Source organism: Passer montanus, unplaced genomic scaffold (genome assembly GCF_014805655.1).
Source record: "Passer montanus isolate IOZ18808 unplaced genomic scaffold, ASM1480565v1 scaffold6, whole genome shotgun sequence".
Classification (NCBI taxonomy): domain Eukaryota; kingdom Metazoa; phylum Chordata; class Aves; order Passeriformes; family Passeridae; genus Passer; species Passer montanus.
This window is the reverse complement of record NW_024371037.1, coordinates 9,144,023-9,160,278: the sequence shown is the minus strand read 5'-3', so window position 1 is coordinate 9,160,278 and position 16,256 is coordinate 9,144,023. Positions and strand designations below refer to the sequence as shown.

The 16,256-nt window shown below is 39.0% G+C and overlaps 1 protein-coding gene and 1 long non-coding RNA gene across 3 annotated transcripts in view; one reads left to right on the top strand and one right to left on the bottom strand.

The window, feature by feature from the left end:
- Positions 1-15,535, top strand: part of MET (MET proto-oncogene, receptor tyrosine kinase) — an 86,621-nt gene extending 71,086 nt beyond the window's left edge. For both annotated transcript variants that reach the window (XM_039726914.1, XM_039726913.1), the window contains exons 12-21: positions 29-175; positions 2,153-2,309; positions 3,097-3,237; positions 5,018-5,248; positions 7,666-7,746; positions 8,361-8,542; positions 10,371-10,480; positions 12,955-13,120; positions 14,005-14,141; positions 14,288-15,535. In XM_039726914.1, the coding sequence (XP_039582848.1) occupies positions 29-175; positions 2,153-2,309; positions 3,097-3,237; positions 5,018-5,248; positions 7,666-7,746; positions 8,361-8,542; positions 10,371-10,480; positions 12,955-13,120; positions 14,005-14,141; positions 14,288-14,498 (1,563 nt within the window). In that variant the 3' untranslated portion in view covers positions 14,499-15,535. The remainder of the gene's footprint in view (positions 1-28; positions 176-2,152; positions 2,310-3,096; positions 3,238-5,017; positions 5,249-7,665; positions 7,747-8,360; positions 8,543-10,370; positions 10,481-12,954; positions 13,121-14,004; positions 14,142-14,287) is intronic.
- On the bottom strand, positions 7,909-8,509 carry LOC120510754. Its single transcript, XR_005629582.1, has 3 exons — positions 8,372-8,509; positions 8,179-8,290; positions 7,909-8,066 (listed from the first exon to the last, which is right to left on the bottom strand). It is a non-coding gene; the product is annotated as an uncharacterized LOC120510754 (long non-coding RNA).
- Positions 15,536-16,256: the final 721 nt, after the last annotated feature.

Genomic DNA, 16,256 nt, shown 5'->3' with positions numbered 1-16,256 from the left:
TAATATGAAATTGATTTTTTTTTCCAAGGGAAATTATATTGATTCAGAAGCTGTTAAAGGTGAGGTGCTAAAAGTTGGAAACAAAAGCTGTGAACAACTTCTCCTGCAGTCGGAATCAATTCTGTGCACGGTTCCCAGTGATCTCCTGAAATCCAACAGTGAGCTAAATATAGAGGTGAGGCAACTACACCACACACAAGATATTAATGCCATTTTTTATTATTATTCACAGTGTCACTATTGAACCAATAAACTTTAAGCCTAAATAAAATTTCAGCCTAAGCCTGTGCTTACAGAGATATCTCTATCCCTGTTTGTTTGGGACAGAAATTCAAATAATATCAGCTATTTTAAAATAAATATGATTGTCATTGTTGTTATTACCTGTTTTTACAGAGACTTTCTCAAGCCTTAGGCACAAAGTAGGACCTGAACTAAGCACGGAAATAAAAATATAGTTATTAATCCAAACAGAAGAGGAAACATGTGGGGAAGAATGAGAAGCTATAATGGAGTAGGTTTAGTTTGGAACTCACAAGCCCTTTTTTCAACAAAACATTCTGCTGCAGTCAAGAGGACCAAATCTTTCCTGAAGGATTTTTTTTGTCTGCATTTTATAATTTCATTTCAATTATTTTTGTAAGAAGAAGACACTTAGGACAAATGATTGACTCATTGCTTTAAAGGTGGTCTCAATTGAGTCATTCAGTGTGCTACTGCAAATTTAAATTGTAGACATACTGATTTATAGAATAAGACATAAATCTTTCAATATATTTGTATTTTTTAAAGATATAAAGAAATTAAACTGAAATGGGATTACCTTTAGACTATGAAAGGAGAATTTGCTGGTCATGTAAGTGTGGTTAGGATCAAAGTCTATGTAAGCTCTTTGAAGCAGGGACATCTATTTTTTCAATGTCTTTATGACATTCATCTCACAGGATCCTGGGCTGTGAATGATATTCCTATGTGCTACTGCAATCTAAGTAAATAGTAATAACTAATTTAACTTATTAATATGGTAACTAGTCATTTATTTTAATATAAATTTCTTTTTTTAAGTAAGTATTCATTTTATTGGATATATTAGGCAAACTATAAAACTAGATGCAGCTCTCCTTTTGGTGTAGGTCTCCCAGATTTGTAAGTGCCTAGTTTCATATAATAATACTTGTTCACAGGTTGCATTCAGTTAATATGTTGTATTTTTACATAGCTGACCAGGACTAACATTGCATTCAATTAGTTCTAGTCTGTGATATTTTCTTAACTTCTAAGAAACAGATATGTGTGACATGTTTCATGCACAGAAAAGAACAAAACATAAAGGGGTTAAACAAGGTTTCTACTTGTTTACTGGCAAGGAGACTCAGAAATTGTAGTCTGCCCAGCGAAGAAGGAAATTTGCTCTTTTGACGGGCAAATCCATCATTACAGTACCCAGAGGGATGCATTCCACAGGAGGAAGAGAAAAGATGGCCAAATGCATTCCAACTGACTGAGCTAGTGCTGTGTGACCTAAAACAGTTTTTCCCTGTTAGCTGCTTGGTGCTTGTTTGGTTGTTGGTTTTCGGAGTAGGTTTTTTTGTTTAGTTTTGTTTCTTTAAACTGTCATCAAGCTAGAAGCTGGCAAGGGACAGGCTCACGTGACCTTGGGAACTAAAATGCAAGCATGCTGTCAACAAGAGAGTGAGTTTGATGTTACAGCATATTTGTGCCAGAAGGACACACATTAAAGACAGTTGGACTATTTTTTTTAATGCACATGTCAGCCCATGTAGCCAGAGGCCCATTCCGTGCACCATATGAGTAAAAGTATGAATTTAACATTTTCAATTAGCATCTGGTAACAGTGGAACCCTGTTATCCAGAGAGCATGTGAGTGCATGCTCTGTGTGTGGTGTATCAAATACAGAGCTGTGTCACTATCAGAGCTCTTGAACATGAGAAATGAATCATAAACACGTAGCTCTGTTTTCATGTACATCAATATAACAATTTCTCCACTCACAGTGTCTTATCACAGTACAGCATCACAAAATCAAGACTTAATACATATGAGACATATCAGCTCATACTTTAGTGCTAATAATCTAGTTCTTACTTGTCTTTGGAAATCATTACACTATTTTTTTCTTTGTTATTTCAGTGGAAGCAAGAAGTTTTGTCAACAGTTATCGGAAAAGTGCTGATCCGGCAAGATCAGAATTTCACGGGACTAATTGCTGGAATTCTTTCAACATCAATCTTAATTTTTATCTTTTTGATGGTTTTCTTCTGGAGAAGGAAGAAGAAACAAATTAAAGGTCCATCATAGTCAATCCCATAAAATAATTCCATTATTATCTTAGATTTTAAAAACTGACATAATTTTTTATGCTTTGCTTAACTGCCATGTATTGCCCTGTTGTAACCTGTCAGCAGAGGTTTCACAATCAACTCCCAATGTTTAGTTGCATTTCAGTGCTTGGCAAGAGCCTGAGCTGGGTGAAGGGCCATATTATGCCTTAGGCAGAAGGATTTCTGAGGAACTCTGAGCTATTAGGAAAATGTAGCAACTTCTTTTCCCTAATCAGCTTTGGAAGAGGGGATGAGTATATTACATGCATGGAATCACAAGTACTTCAGCTTCATCCAGGCTGTGCATGAGTTGTGCAAGACACAGAGTGCTGCAGTCTCCTGGTCTTTTTTTACCCCAAATCAGGAACTGTTCTTCTTTGGCCCCTGTGTCTGGGTTTCCTTCCATTGAGGGTTGCCACACTATGTAAGGTGGGAGGAGGAGAGGAGCTAGTGTACAACCAAGTCTTGTTCTGATGCACTTTCACAGTCAGACCACGAAGCTGGCCCTAGGGTCTTCAAAGCAGTCTTTGATCTTCCAGTATGGGTAAGAGTGGGTCTTCAACACAAAATTTTTTTTCAGAAAATCTTGGACTGTAAAAATAGCTCAAGTTCAAGTCCTACACATCTGCCACAGCAAGAACCTAACCCTCTTCCCAGCAGAGCAGAAATCTAAATTTAAATAAATAGATAAATCAATATTGACATAGTTAAAACATGAGGGTTTTCTAATATCACTTTCTCCTCCCCCTTCAGATCTGGGAAGTGACCTAGTTCGTTATGATGGCAGAGTGCACACTCCTCACCTGGACAGGCTGGTGAGTGCCAGGAGTGTAAGTCCAACAACGGAAATGGTTTCAAGCGAATCTGTAGACTACAGATCAACTTTTCTAGAAGGTATGGCTCTAATTAAGAATCAGGATGGAGGATATTTTACACATCTTGATTTTCCTATGTCTTCAGATGATAGCTATGTTGATCAGTATCCTAATTTCAGTTTCTCGTCTGATTTGTCTGTGTCTGCATTTTTGGAACTCTCATGTATTCACAGGCTTGCTATTTTAACTGAGCTTCTCAGGTGCTTCCCAAGATCAAGGTCCATAGCATTTTTACTTTTACTCAGGTTGAAAGAATAAATAAAATACAATTAGTAAAAGCTCTCTAAAGTATGCTCCACAAGTTATTAGGAGCTGGTGTATCTAGTGATTCTGTGTTGTCATAAGATCCATCACACCCTGCACAAATCCCCTCAGAAAAGCCTGATTTTAATGATAACATCAAGTGGTTGTAAGTTTAGTGTGTCTCAGTGACTTCCTACAGTTATAATAAAGCAGTTCTGTTGGGCAGAAAAGCCCATGCTACTGGTTAGAAGGGAAAGTGGTACGTGAGACAAAACTATGCAAAGATCCTTGGTGGAAGGTAAATCCCAGTGGTCCTGCAGCCACAGTGTGCTGGCAAAGCACAGTGGAGAGTGCTTCCAAGAAGGGTGTGTGTTCATCTCATGTTCCTGTAGCAATGTTGATGTCAATATTATCAAAGAATGAAATAAAAGAAATATTAGAAAACATGCCGGTTTACATTTCGCAGCTGTAAATATTATTTGTGGCCGTGGCTAGATTATTTTACTGGGTTTATTAAATAGATATTTGCCTCTAGTTACAAATAAATTAATTTGTAAGTTGTAAGAGCTGGTATTTTTGCTCCTAGATAAAATAACACAGTGTTTCTCAGCCCCCAGGGTGATAAAAGCACTTTATAAAAATGTCACAAATTTTATGCAGAAATAAATAAAGTATATCTATTTTTTACTTTTTGTAATAAGATACCTGATAATTTCTGTTGATTACATTTACTCTCCTTTTTTTGTTTTGGACCCTGGATTAAATTCATCTCATCAACTCCACTGAAATCATTCCAGACTGAAACTGGTATAAACTAAACATAGTTCTTTCATTCAGCCACACAAAATGCTAGGAAAAAGATTTTAAACAAAGCCAATTTGAAATACCTGAACAACATGCTGTTGATAAAAAAAAAAAATCTCAAATAGATACCCCTGGATTTACTGAAATATTTTAGTTTCTGCTATATCAGATGGCTCATGTTATTTTCATGAGTAGCACCAACTGCAATATCTTCAGCAGTTACAGGAAATGAATCACCTCTAGGCATTTCCCTGGTTGAATATTTACCATTGGATAAATACAGCTAGTCACCAGCACTTTGGAAACCTTCGTGAAGTGTAAAGTTCCCTACCAAATTGGAACATGACAATAATAAAAAGCTTCATGTTTTCAATTGTTCACTACCTCCTCCTCCCATATTGCTGTCATTTTTCTGTTTTAATCATGTTACTCCCAATTGCTAGAAATGCTATAACCTCTGTTTGGCAAGAACTGACAAGGCTTCATTCCATCCCCTCAAAAAAGTGGAAGTTTTGCCATTTACTTTCATAAAAGTAGAGCTGAGACAAGCACAAGTTTCTAGTGACATGGTTTTCCTGGAGGCTGGCAGATTACCAATGCATACTTTCATTTTCCCTTTGTGACCAAAATTTCCGTAAAACCAAGCCACTTCCAAACTGATAAAATCAAACCTTTCTTACCAATGCAATAAAACTCTTCATTTTTCAAGGAGAAGTTTGAAAGGATTATAACAGTTTCTGTTCATTTTCCAGATCAGTTTCCAAGCATGTCTCAGAATGGATCGTGCAGACCTGCCCAGTATCCTCACTCTGACCTCTCCCCGATTCTGTCTAGCGGAGACTCCGATTTAGCCAGTCCACTTCTCCAAAGTAATGTCCACATAGACATCAGTGCCTTAAATCCTGACCTGGTCAAAGAAGTACAGCACGTGGTTATTGGTGCCGACAGTCTGATTGTGCACTTCAGTGAAGTAATTGGAAGAGGTGGGTACTGCAACTCTTACACTGCAAACTGCTCCTCTTTTTGCACACCCGTTTGTTATAAACCATTCTGAATAAGGTGTCTATACAGAGACCTTTTCCAAGCTTTTTAGCTCTTATGGCATTGCATGCCATGTACTGAATCAAGGGGGGAATGAAGGGGGTCTCCTTTGAAGTCAGTGCATCTGATCAGTTGGAGAAGACACCATCAGGAGGAAGGAGTCTGCCAACTAATGAGGCTCTTTTGAGCTCATGGACTTGCTGGTCCCCCTCCAACTGCCTCACTTTCACCCTTTTCCAGGCTACAGAAAGCTCAGCCAGGGCTTCTGATCCATGAGGCTGTGGTATGGGAGATAATCTGCTGCAGGATATATATATATATATATGTGAAACCTAAGGCACACACCTAAATGGCAGGGGATGCCAAGGCAGGATCACAAGTGACCTCAAACTTGGAGCCTATTATCTGTGTAGGATTGCTACATGACATGGGAGATTCCTGCAGTCACAAGTGCATACAGTAAAAGTCCCCATGGCCCAGGTGAAATGCCCACACCCCTTTACCCTCCTCAAGTTTCCACCAGCTCTGAGGAATTTGCTGCTTGTTTCCTACCAGCAAATGCTCTTCATATCACCTCATTCCTCTCATGCCAGCTGCAGAAATATGTAGTCCCTGATTCACTTCCCCTTAGTTTTGTCCCTGATTTAGCAAGTCTCCTATTTTTCTAAATTTCTCTCATCACTCCTGTTCCTCTACATTTTCATAAGCAAGGTCCCTTTACCTTTCATAGCCCAAGCCAGTATTTCTGTTAGGGATGTTTTTAAACTCTGTATGACTGAGTGCCTGTTAGTAACCAAAGTACAAACTGTATTTCAGTATTTCTACAGATCATGCATGAGAGATCTCTTGTTGAATATCAGAATACTGATAAAAAATTTGCTATAAATTATATTCTTAATGCCTCTTCTGCAGGGCAAGAGCCACAAATCAAACAAACAGTCAGTGTGCTTCATTTCTATGTATTACACTTCATCATCCCCAAAGCAAGGGTGGGCCTTTTTCTTTTCTCTTTTGTTTTGGAAAACTCCAAGTAATTTCCCATTTTTTAAATGTTGAAAAATATCTGGAATGACACCAAGATAATTAACCGTTTTAAATTTTCTCCCTTCTAACCAGAAATGGGCCAAACCCCAAAATATTTTAGACACACCCAATCCAAGCTTTAGGATTTTTGCCCAGGCTCCAAGCAATCTGTGGTCTGATGGGATTTTAGTTGCTTTTATAAAACAAACTTTGGATTAATTTTACTTTAAGCCAAAAGCAAAGCAAACTGAGCTCTGACCCGAGCTTATGACTGGAACGTAGTAAAATTGATCAGATGTCTTGTTCTCTGTAGAGCTCACACTTAAGGAAAAAAAAATTATGCTTTCTAACTGAAAATATTAGTATTTTATAAGTTTCCAGTACATAGTTCATCTGTGAATTAAGCCACAACTGCACGTACATAATTTGATTTAGAGAAATTAATGTCTGAACCTGGAGCTCAAACTTCAGTTTCCCAAACTGGTAAACCTGATTTCTCATAGTAACTTTTGGTAGACAACATCATTTGCTTGGCAGGAAAGCACAGGATTTCTGTGTCCCTGGCAGTTCATTTCACTGCCTAGACCATGAGAAAGAAGGCAAATTTTGTTCACCATCTTTTAATGATATTTTATACTTGGAACTAGGCCATAGGAAAAAACTGCCAAGTGGTGTCATCAGTCTGTGATCAGTAGAGCAACTCCCAAACTCTCCACATCCAGCACATCACTTTTAACACTCAACATTTTCCATGGAATAGCAAGACCTGAGTGACTGCAATCCCAGAGTGGCTGTCCTTTCCATCAGATGCATCAAGTGGGTACAGTCCAGTGGACCACTTAGCATGGGCTTGCAGATCACTGGGAACCACCAATCCAGGGGTCATGTCAGCTCCTAACTGCTCCCTGTGCCTTCCAGGTGTCCTCCTTTGACACCCACGTCACAGGAGAGGATGGGAATGGGCTGACGTGGGTTTTGTGTGCTCAGTCATTACAAGAACACAAAATACTTGTGGCGCCAGCCTTGGCATTATTTATACTCTCCATTTAGGTCAAGAAATACCAATTATGCTGCAAGGAGAGTTTTCATTTTATGTAATGGTGGTTTTATGTAGTAGTGGTTTTATGTAATGGTGATTTTATGAATGGTGGTTTTATGTAATGGTCTGATTCCATTTATTTTAATATGTTAGTTAGAAAGTGTATATTACAAGTGTTGGGAATCGGATAGAAATGGAGTGTGATCACTTTCTTACAGTATAATTGCTACCCAGTGGAAAATACCAGAAAGCTAATTTTACTTCTTAAAGCTAATATTGCTCATTTTTTTTATACAGGACATTTTGGCTGTGTGTATCATGGGACATTGCTGGATAACGATAGCAGGAAAATTCATTGTGCTGTGAAGTCACTGAATAGTGAGTTACATGTTTAATAGTGAGATGTTACTGTTCATTCCAAAGATAACTGGGGTTAACCAAGAAATTCTAGTGAAGTATACATTCACAAACAAAGATTCTTAGTGCAGCTGAATCAGATTTATCTTTGGAGCAATTCCAATTACTCCAAATTACCACACCATATTGGCATATATTTTTACATCAAATGAAATGTCCATATTATTCCTCTACAAAGAAAAAAAACTCTGGAAAAATAAGGGAAAGGTAGCATTATTTTTTATTCTACTGAGTACTGAAGATTTCAGTTTGTAAGTTAAGTTGCTGAAAAGTGGGCAAAGCTGTTGGAAAAACACAAAGATAGTATAACATTTATTAAGGGCTTTATTCAAGTGTTGTTATTCAATTTTAAATCATTCAAAATAAGAAATGGAGAGACAGAATTAAACTTACCAACAGCCTGTATTTGGTCATTGTAGGAAAACCAATGCACATAACCTCATTGTAATGTGGGAGGTGGAGAGCATGTTTGTAGTCTCTCATCACTTTGTTGTACAATGACATGCTGTAGAGAAATGAACCCTAGTTTGTTTCTGTTTCTTTTAATTAACTCATTTTGTTTCTGGATTTCTCAGGGATTACAGACCTGGAAGAAGTAGCTCAGTTTCTGAAAGAAGGAATAATCATGAAAGATTTCACTCATCCCAATGTTTTGTCGCTCCTGGGAATCTGTTTGCCCAATGAAGGATCCCCATTAGTTGTTCTTCCGTACATGAAACATGGAGATCTTCGAAACTTCATTAGGAATGAGACTCACGTAAGTACCTGGTGAGGTATAAATGGCAATGCAAGTCTGGCCACGCCCTGCTCCAACACTTACAAGCTCTCATAATTACATTACGTCTGCAACTTGCTGCTGTTACTACACCTTAACCTTTAGCACTTGCTTAGTCTGGCATGGAGCCCAGCCACAGCAGTGCCACTCCTTCCCCTCCCCCTCAAATTCCTCTCTAGAATGTTTCCCAGAAATTATCAGCAATAAGTATTTCTCATTTCCCATCCATAAGCCTCTTTATAAACAAATGTGTTATGAGATCTACGTCCAGAGGCCCAGTCATCTGCTGGTTAAACTGGCACATCTCTGTTGACTTTAGCAGAGCTGTGCCAGTCATCAGCCTCTGCTCCTCCAGCTCCTAGGTGAGGGAACTCCATGTCCAGCTAGTGTCACAGTACCTTTATTATCAATATTTTTTCTTCTTATCTTAAGAAAGAAAAACAGGAGCTGTTATACAACTATGCATACACTCTTATCAGCAATCTTCCCCATTTCCATTGAAAAACTGTAGATTCCTCAAATGAGTCTCACTGCTTTCTCTCAAGTAGGAGACCAGAGATCTTACCTCAGGCACTGTAAGCCCACTTTACACTGCAGTATTTCACCTATTTCACAGTGTTAGAACAACATAAAGTGACTTCTGAGCCAACAGGATGTTGTCCTTGCTTTTACAGCAATCAGCAATAGCCAGTACAATTTAAAAAAAAAATATTTTCAACACATTTTTGGAGGAGTTAAGCTTTTTGAGGCTGGGACCTGCTCCCATTTGAGCTTTTCTCATTCTACAAGTACCAGGTCCCTTTTCTGTAAATAGTGCCATAGTCCTTCCTGAAATAAATAGAATAATGACCACAGTTGAATCAGATTGTTCCACAGAAGAAAATTATAAGGAGCAGTGTCAAAACCACAAAGATCTGTAGGATTCTTACTGTTACAAGTCAGAAAATATTTACAGGTTTATGTCTAATTTAAAAAAAAAATATTTTCAACACATTTTTGGAGGAGTTAAGCTTTTTGAGGCTGGGACCTGCTCCCATTTGAGCTTTTCTCATTCTACAAGTACCAGGTCCCTTTTCTGTAAATAGTGCCATAGTCCTTCCTGAAATAAATAGAATAATGACCACAGTTGAATCAGATTGTTCCACAGAAGAAAATTATAAGGAGCAGTGTCAAAAACACAAAAATCTGTACGTTCTTACTGTTACAAGTCATATTATTACCATAAAATATTTATAGGTTTATGTCTGTATTTATTTTGATATTTAACATTTTGAGTATCATGTCACCATGTAGGCAAAAAGAAAGAGTTAATAATCATTGTCAAAAATCTTCTTCTGGTAAATGCTAAGGTCACATTTGCCTTTTTCATGACATCATACTGATGCACCTATTTTGTCCCAAATAGGACTTTCTCTTCTTTTGGTCATCTCCAGCTGATGAGCTCCAAATTCAGTTGGTACCTTCTACTGAGTTACATGCTATCACCCTTAAGACCACATATGTGAATTTTGTGTATTGTCTGTGAGCTGAGGTTTCAGCATACTGTTCCACTTCTCAGGTCAGGTTATGCTGCTTATGCTGCAAACTCTGCTCTTCTGGAGAGTGTCAGCTCTTTTGTTTTCTTATAGTGTGCTTTCTCACTGGGGGTAAGAAGCTGACCTAAACTTAAAACAGTTTCACTACAAGCACCAACCTTTCTTGATCATTCTGGTGGCAGGAGAGGTGTATAAAACCTAAAGAGTCACAGCATAAAGCAGTCCAATCCTTAAGCTTCTGCATTCATTTTATCATAAATGTTTGTATTTTACAGAATCCAACAGTAAAAGATTTAATTGGATTTGGCCTTCAGGTTGCAAAAGGAATGAAATACCTTGCAAGTAAAAAGTTTGTCCATAGAGATTTGGCAGCAAGAAACTGTATGTAAGTACAAACATCTACTTTCAGCCACATTACCACACTCTTCTGTGTAAAACAGTGAAATGAGATGAGATAAACTGAAATTTCCAGGATTCTGCTATTTTTTAGTAAAAAGATGGTGGTTTTTTCATTGCTCTGCAATTATACTGATGTTTGTCTTGCATACTGATGAGCTACTCATCTTGCTAAGGGCTCATTTCTAACACATAAGCTTTTTTTGAGTGTGAGAAATAAGAAGGCTGAGGTGAAAGTGTAGCCTCTCAAAATCATTGGTTAGAGTTTAAAAGGCATCTCCTAAGGGAAGTTAAAGTGCTGTTGCCTCAACTTGCTGTGCTTCCACCCAGCCTCTTCAGAAGCAGCCTGTCTCTGCTGCCACACCTAACCAGGAGGGAGAGGAACACAGGGGAACTTTGTGAGAAAAACAGGAACACAAAGAAACACCAGTGAGACCTCTTGACAATAGTCTTTCATTACATGAGTATGAGCTTACTTTGGCTCAACCAGGCACACAAATTAACATTCAAAGAATCTTACTAGTGTCTGGGAAGCCAGACAGCTCAGTTCCCACAAAGACAAACTGATACAGGATTTGCCAATATGATTATGCTGATTTATCACTGATGTTGTGAATTAATGAGGCACAGCCTTAAAGTTTATTTTTAGCATATCATAAACTGGAACTGTGGCTGCAAAAGGGTCATTAACCTGTGACATTAGATGTCTTACTATTTTTTCAAGGGTGCACACCTGTGCAGTTGAACAGCCTCTGAAAAAGAACATTTTATTGCAGGTATTGGGTTTTTTAACGGATGAAAAAACAAGCACATTTTCATATTTCCTAAGAACAAATGCATTGGGTTACTGAACAAAAGACCTAGTTCATCTAATCAAAGTCCAAATGGTGGCAACAGGACATTCCTCTTGGCCTACTGTCTCTTCCTTGGATGAGGAAGGAACAGCTCTTAGGGTGTCTCACATGACCACTGAATGACTGCTTTTGCACTTCTGTAGGGATCAGCACTTCAGAGCCTGGAGAGCTGCTGCCACAAGACCCATTTCCCCCAGTGGCCATGTGCAATCCAACACTCAGTACAGGCCCTGCTGCACTGGTGATGTCTATCAGAAAGGAAGCCAGCATGCAAATGTAGTCCTCAGGGACTCTTTACTCTATTCCACTACCCTGGAAGAGGTGCAGGAACCTGCTATGGCATAAACTGTTTCTTGTTGATCCATCAAAGTTCCTTCCTACTCCCTTCATCTGATTAAGTTACAACATCAGTAAATACAGCAGATGGTTCTGTCCCATTGCACTGACTTCAACAGACCAGAATTGTTCAGACAGAAACCTCATAAATTCAAGACAGGGAAATGTCATGTGCAGACACTGAGAGAGACAGGATCATTTAGCCTAGCGAAGGTTCAAGGGGATGTTATCTGTATGTATAACTGATATGATGGATTAAAGAAGAGAAAGCCAAATTCTTCTAAGTGATGCCCAAGGACAGGCCAAGAGGCAGTGGGCACAAACTGAAATAGAAAAAAATTGTATTTAAACATAATAGCTCTTTTATTGTACAGATGACTGAACACTGACCCAGGTTGCCAGAAAAGTGGTGGAATCCTTATCCTTGCAAATATTCAAAACCCACCTGGTCGTGGTTCTGAGCAACCTGTAGCAGCAGACCCTGCTTTGAGCAGAGGAGACAGTGGGGAACCAAATGATCTTCAGGGGCCCCTTCCAACCACACCCATGCTGTGACTGTGTGAGGCTGTAAAGAACCCAAAAGGAAGTCCTTGCTGTGACTAGGTCTGCACATGTAAAGAAGGATAGGCTTGAAAATGCCCACACCCACACTCTGTTTATAATAATGATACCACTTATCAGGACAAATACCAAGTTTAGGAGAAGCAAAGCTAAGGAGATCTTCTGGTATGGTTGAGCTGTAACCCCAAGAGAACTTTTGTTATGCCATAATTTTCCCCCAGGACACACATCAAACTCATCCTTAGCTACATTATTACATAAAGGCAGTCACTGAAATAATGATGGATCCCTCCTTATCAAAACTGAGAGTCAGTAGGAAAGGTGATGCATTAACTTGGAAATAAAAACAAGCAGATTTTAAGGATACAGAAAAAAAACCCAGCTGTGGAAGAAATTATGTAGAACTCAATCAGGATGTATAGGCTATTAGCAAAAATCTTTTTATACATAGCAATTGTTTTAAAATAACTATAATTCAAATTGTATTATCAAAACAATATCAGTAATTTCCTGAGTTCATTCACTGTGTTAAATGGGTGTCAAATATACTTTGCTGCACTTTTGTTTCAGTGTTACGTTAGTTCATAGATGCCAAATAAAGTACTGCCATCCAAAGTCACAGTCCCAAAAATGCAAGTCAGTCATTATAATCCACCAACACAGTAAATCTTGCCCACTCAGTTGCAAATAATACCTTTTGTCATTTCTCTAGGTTGGATGAAAAATTCACTGTCAAGGTTGCTGATTTTGGTCTTGCTAGAGATGTCTATGATAAAGAATACTACAGTGTGCACAACAAAACGGGAGCTAAACTGCCAGTGAAATGGATGGCTTTAGAGAGTTTACAAACTCAGAAATTCACAACAAAGTCAGATGTGGTAATGTACAAACATATTTGTATCTTCTTTTATATTGCCTGAGGCATCTTTCTAGTATTTAATTAATGGAACAGCTCCATATGAAAACTGGTATTTGAATCTAGCTTTTGTTCAGATAAGAATAAAAGTCTTTCTACATCCAGAAAGTGTAATTGTCCCAGTCACTAAGCAAGAAGTTGTTGACCTTATATATATATCTTACTGCTCAGGAAAGAAGTAGGAGTTTAACCCTGTTCCAAGGGAAACTAAGGACATTCCAAGAAGCCAAGAACCCTGCTATAGGAGGGGCTCTGGAAAGCTTGACAGAACTGGTTAACTTAGAGATTTGTAAAAGTTAATAGTTCTCCAAAATACTTCATTTGTTTCATAAATACTTACTGGCTGCCTACAGAAATCTCAAGTGCTACCTGGACATTTACAAAGAAAAAATTGTTACAATGCAGTCGATTGGCTGGATTGCTTTGTATTTTAGCTCTCTGTTCAATCCAGATTCAGACTGACTTGTTATGCATAGAATTTTCACCGTGTATATTGTCTTCAGCATGTATTTACACAGAGTTAGCCAGATCATCAGTTCATATAAACTGGCAGAGCTCCATTAACCTCAAAAGAAGTCTGCCAATTTATACCAGCAAAGTAGCAGGCCTATAGGCTTTTATTTTCTTTCATTTACTTAGTTGAGATTCTCTGGCTCTTATTTAAGTGGCTCCTCAAGTCCCTACAGCATTTATTAGCCCACTTAAAAGAAAGCTGAATGCAGTAAAACAACTTTTCAAAGGGAAAATCCATGCAGTTGAATGCTTAAATCTGTCAAACCATCTTCTGAAACAGGAATGTAAATCGCTCCAACTCTTTAACTTTTTATTTATTGTTTGTTTTCTTAGTGGTCCTTTGGTGTATTGTTATGGGAACTTATGACACGAGGAGCACCACCTTATCCTGATGTAAATTCTTTTGATATAACTGTTTACTTACTACAAGGAAGAAGGCTGCTGCAACCTGAATACTGCCCTGATCCACTGTAAGTAAATAGTTTGCAAAGGCTTCTGCAAATGCTGCTGATTCTGGTACTATAGTAACTGAGACTGTGGGAGGAAAGAGAGAGCTGGGGTTTTTTTTCCTTTTATGTGATTTCATAATTAAACACTTCTTCTCTTTGAATGGCAGGTATGAAGTCATGCTGAAGTGCTGGCATCCGAAACCTGAGATGCGTCCAGCATTTTCTGAACTTGTTTCAAAAATATCAACAATCTTCTCCACTTTTATTGGGGAACACTATGTTCATGTCAATGCTACTTATGTCAATGTCAAGTGCATTGCTCCCTATCCTTCTCTTCTATCATCACAAGACAACACAGACGCGGATGTTGACACATGACGGGTATGTCTGAAATTAAGGAAAATCCATTCTTTGTTGAATGAACAAAAAGAAAAACATTTTGTCCACTAGTTTTTACTGCCCAGTCTTTGTGAGAACACTGTTGCACATGTTTATGTTGTTGCCCAAGTTGCACTAGTACAAGGACACAACATCATATTGTTTAAGAATACAGGATTCCATAAAACATCACAGTAATTGCCAAGTATTTGGAGAAGGCCATCAATTTAACAAATGGAAATGTGGTGTGCTACCTTCCAGAGTTAGTTCCCACAAACTGTCATTAATGTGTGCTCAGACCCAAGAACAAATGCCATGAAAATAGAATATCAATCAGTATGGCTGGAAGGACTGTTACTGTGCATGTACTTAAGGATAACGAGCAGTGCAGAAATGGTTTCCACACAAAAGGCCAAGAAATGCAATGAGAATTACAAGAGTTTAAAATGTATTTTCATCCCACATGGAGAAAACTTTGGATTTTTGAACTACATCAACAAGGTTTCTAAGAACCTAGGCAGCCAAGATAGCCAGCTTCATGGTGTCTTAATAGAAATCAAAATCAAGAAATAGTGTGCAGTAAAATAAGTATAGAAAAGTATGACTGAATAAGAAGTGGGGGACGAAGGCCAAGAGAAAACTGGAACTGAAACTGGCAAGGGATGCAAAGAATAACAGAAAGGGATTCTACAGTTATGTTAATCAGAAAAGTAAGGCCAAAGAAGGTGTTCCCCCTCTGTTAAACAGTGGACGAGAAGTCTGAGGTACTTAAATTTCTTTCCTTAGTCTTCAATGGCAAGATTTCTTCCCACACCTCTTGAAAGGATGGACAACAGGATGAGGTCTGGGAGAGCAAAGCACTGTATGACCAGGTTCACGACCACCCAGGGAACCTGAATGCGCACAAGTCTGTGGGACCTGATGAAATGTATCCCGGAGTCCTGAAGGAATTGGCTGATACTGTTGCCAAGCTGCTCTCCATGATATTCAAAATTCATGGCAGTCAGGGAAAGTCCCAGGTGACTGGAAAAAGGGAACAGTGCCCATGATATTCAAAAAGTCATGGCAGTCAGGGAAAGTCCCAGTTGACTGGAAAAAGGGAACAGTGTACCTATCTTTGAGAACAAACAGCCCTGGGAGCTACCAACCTGTCAGCCTCACCTCTGTGCCTGGGAAGGTCACGGAACAGATCCTCCTAGAAGGCACATGAAGGACAGCACAGTCCTTCACCACCATTCAAGACACCAGCACAACTTCTCCAAGGGCAAGTCTTGCCTGACCAGCCTAGTGGCCTCCTATGTCACCAGTGGACAAGGGGAGGTGTACATGTGTCTTTTATCTGGGCTTCTCTAAGGTTTTTGCTACAGGCCCCCACAACCTCCTCTCTGAAATGGAGAGAGATGGATTTGGTGGGTGGACTGTAAGATGGATAAGAAGTTGTTTGGACAGTCGCATCCACAGAGTAGTGGCAATGGCTCAGAGTCCTCATGGCCATCAGTCACAAGTGGTGTCTCTCAGGGTCAGCACTGGGACCAGTGTTATTTAATATCTTCATTAATGACACAGACAAAGGGCACAAGTGCCCTTGGCACATTTGCAGATGACACCAAGCTGAGAGGTGCAGCTGACACACCTGAAGGGTGGGATGCCATCCCGAGGGACCTGGACAAGACCAAGAAGCAAACTGGTGGGAATGTCATGAGTTTTAACAGGACCAAGGGCAAGGTGCTGCAGCTGGGTCACCCTGTATCACCACAG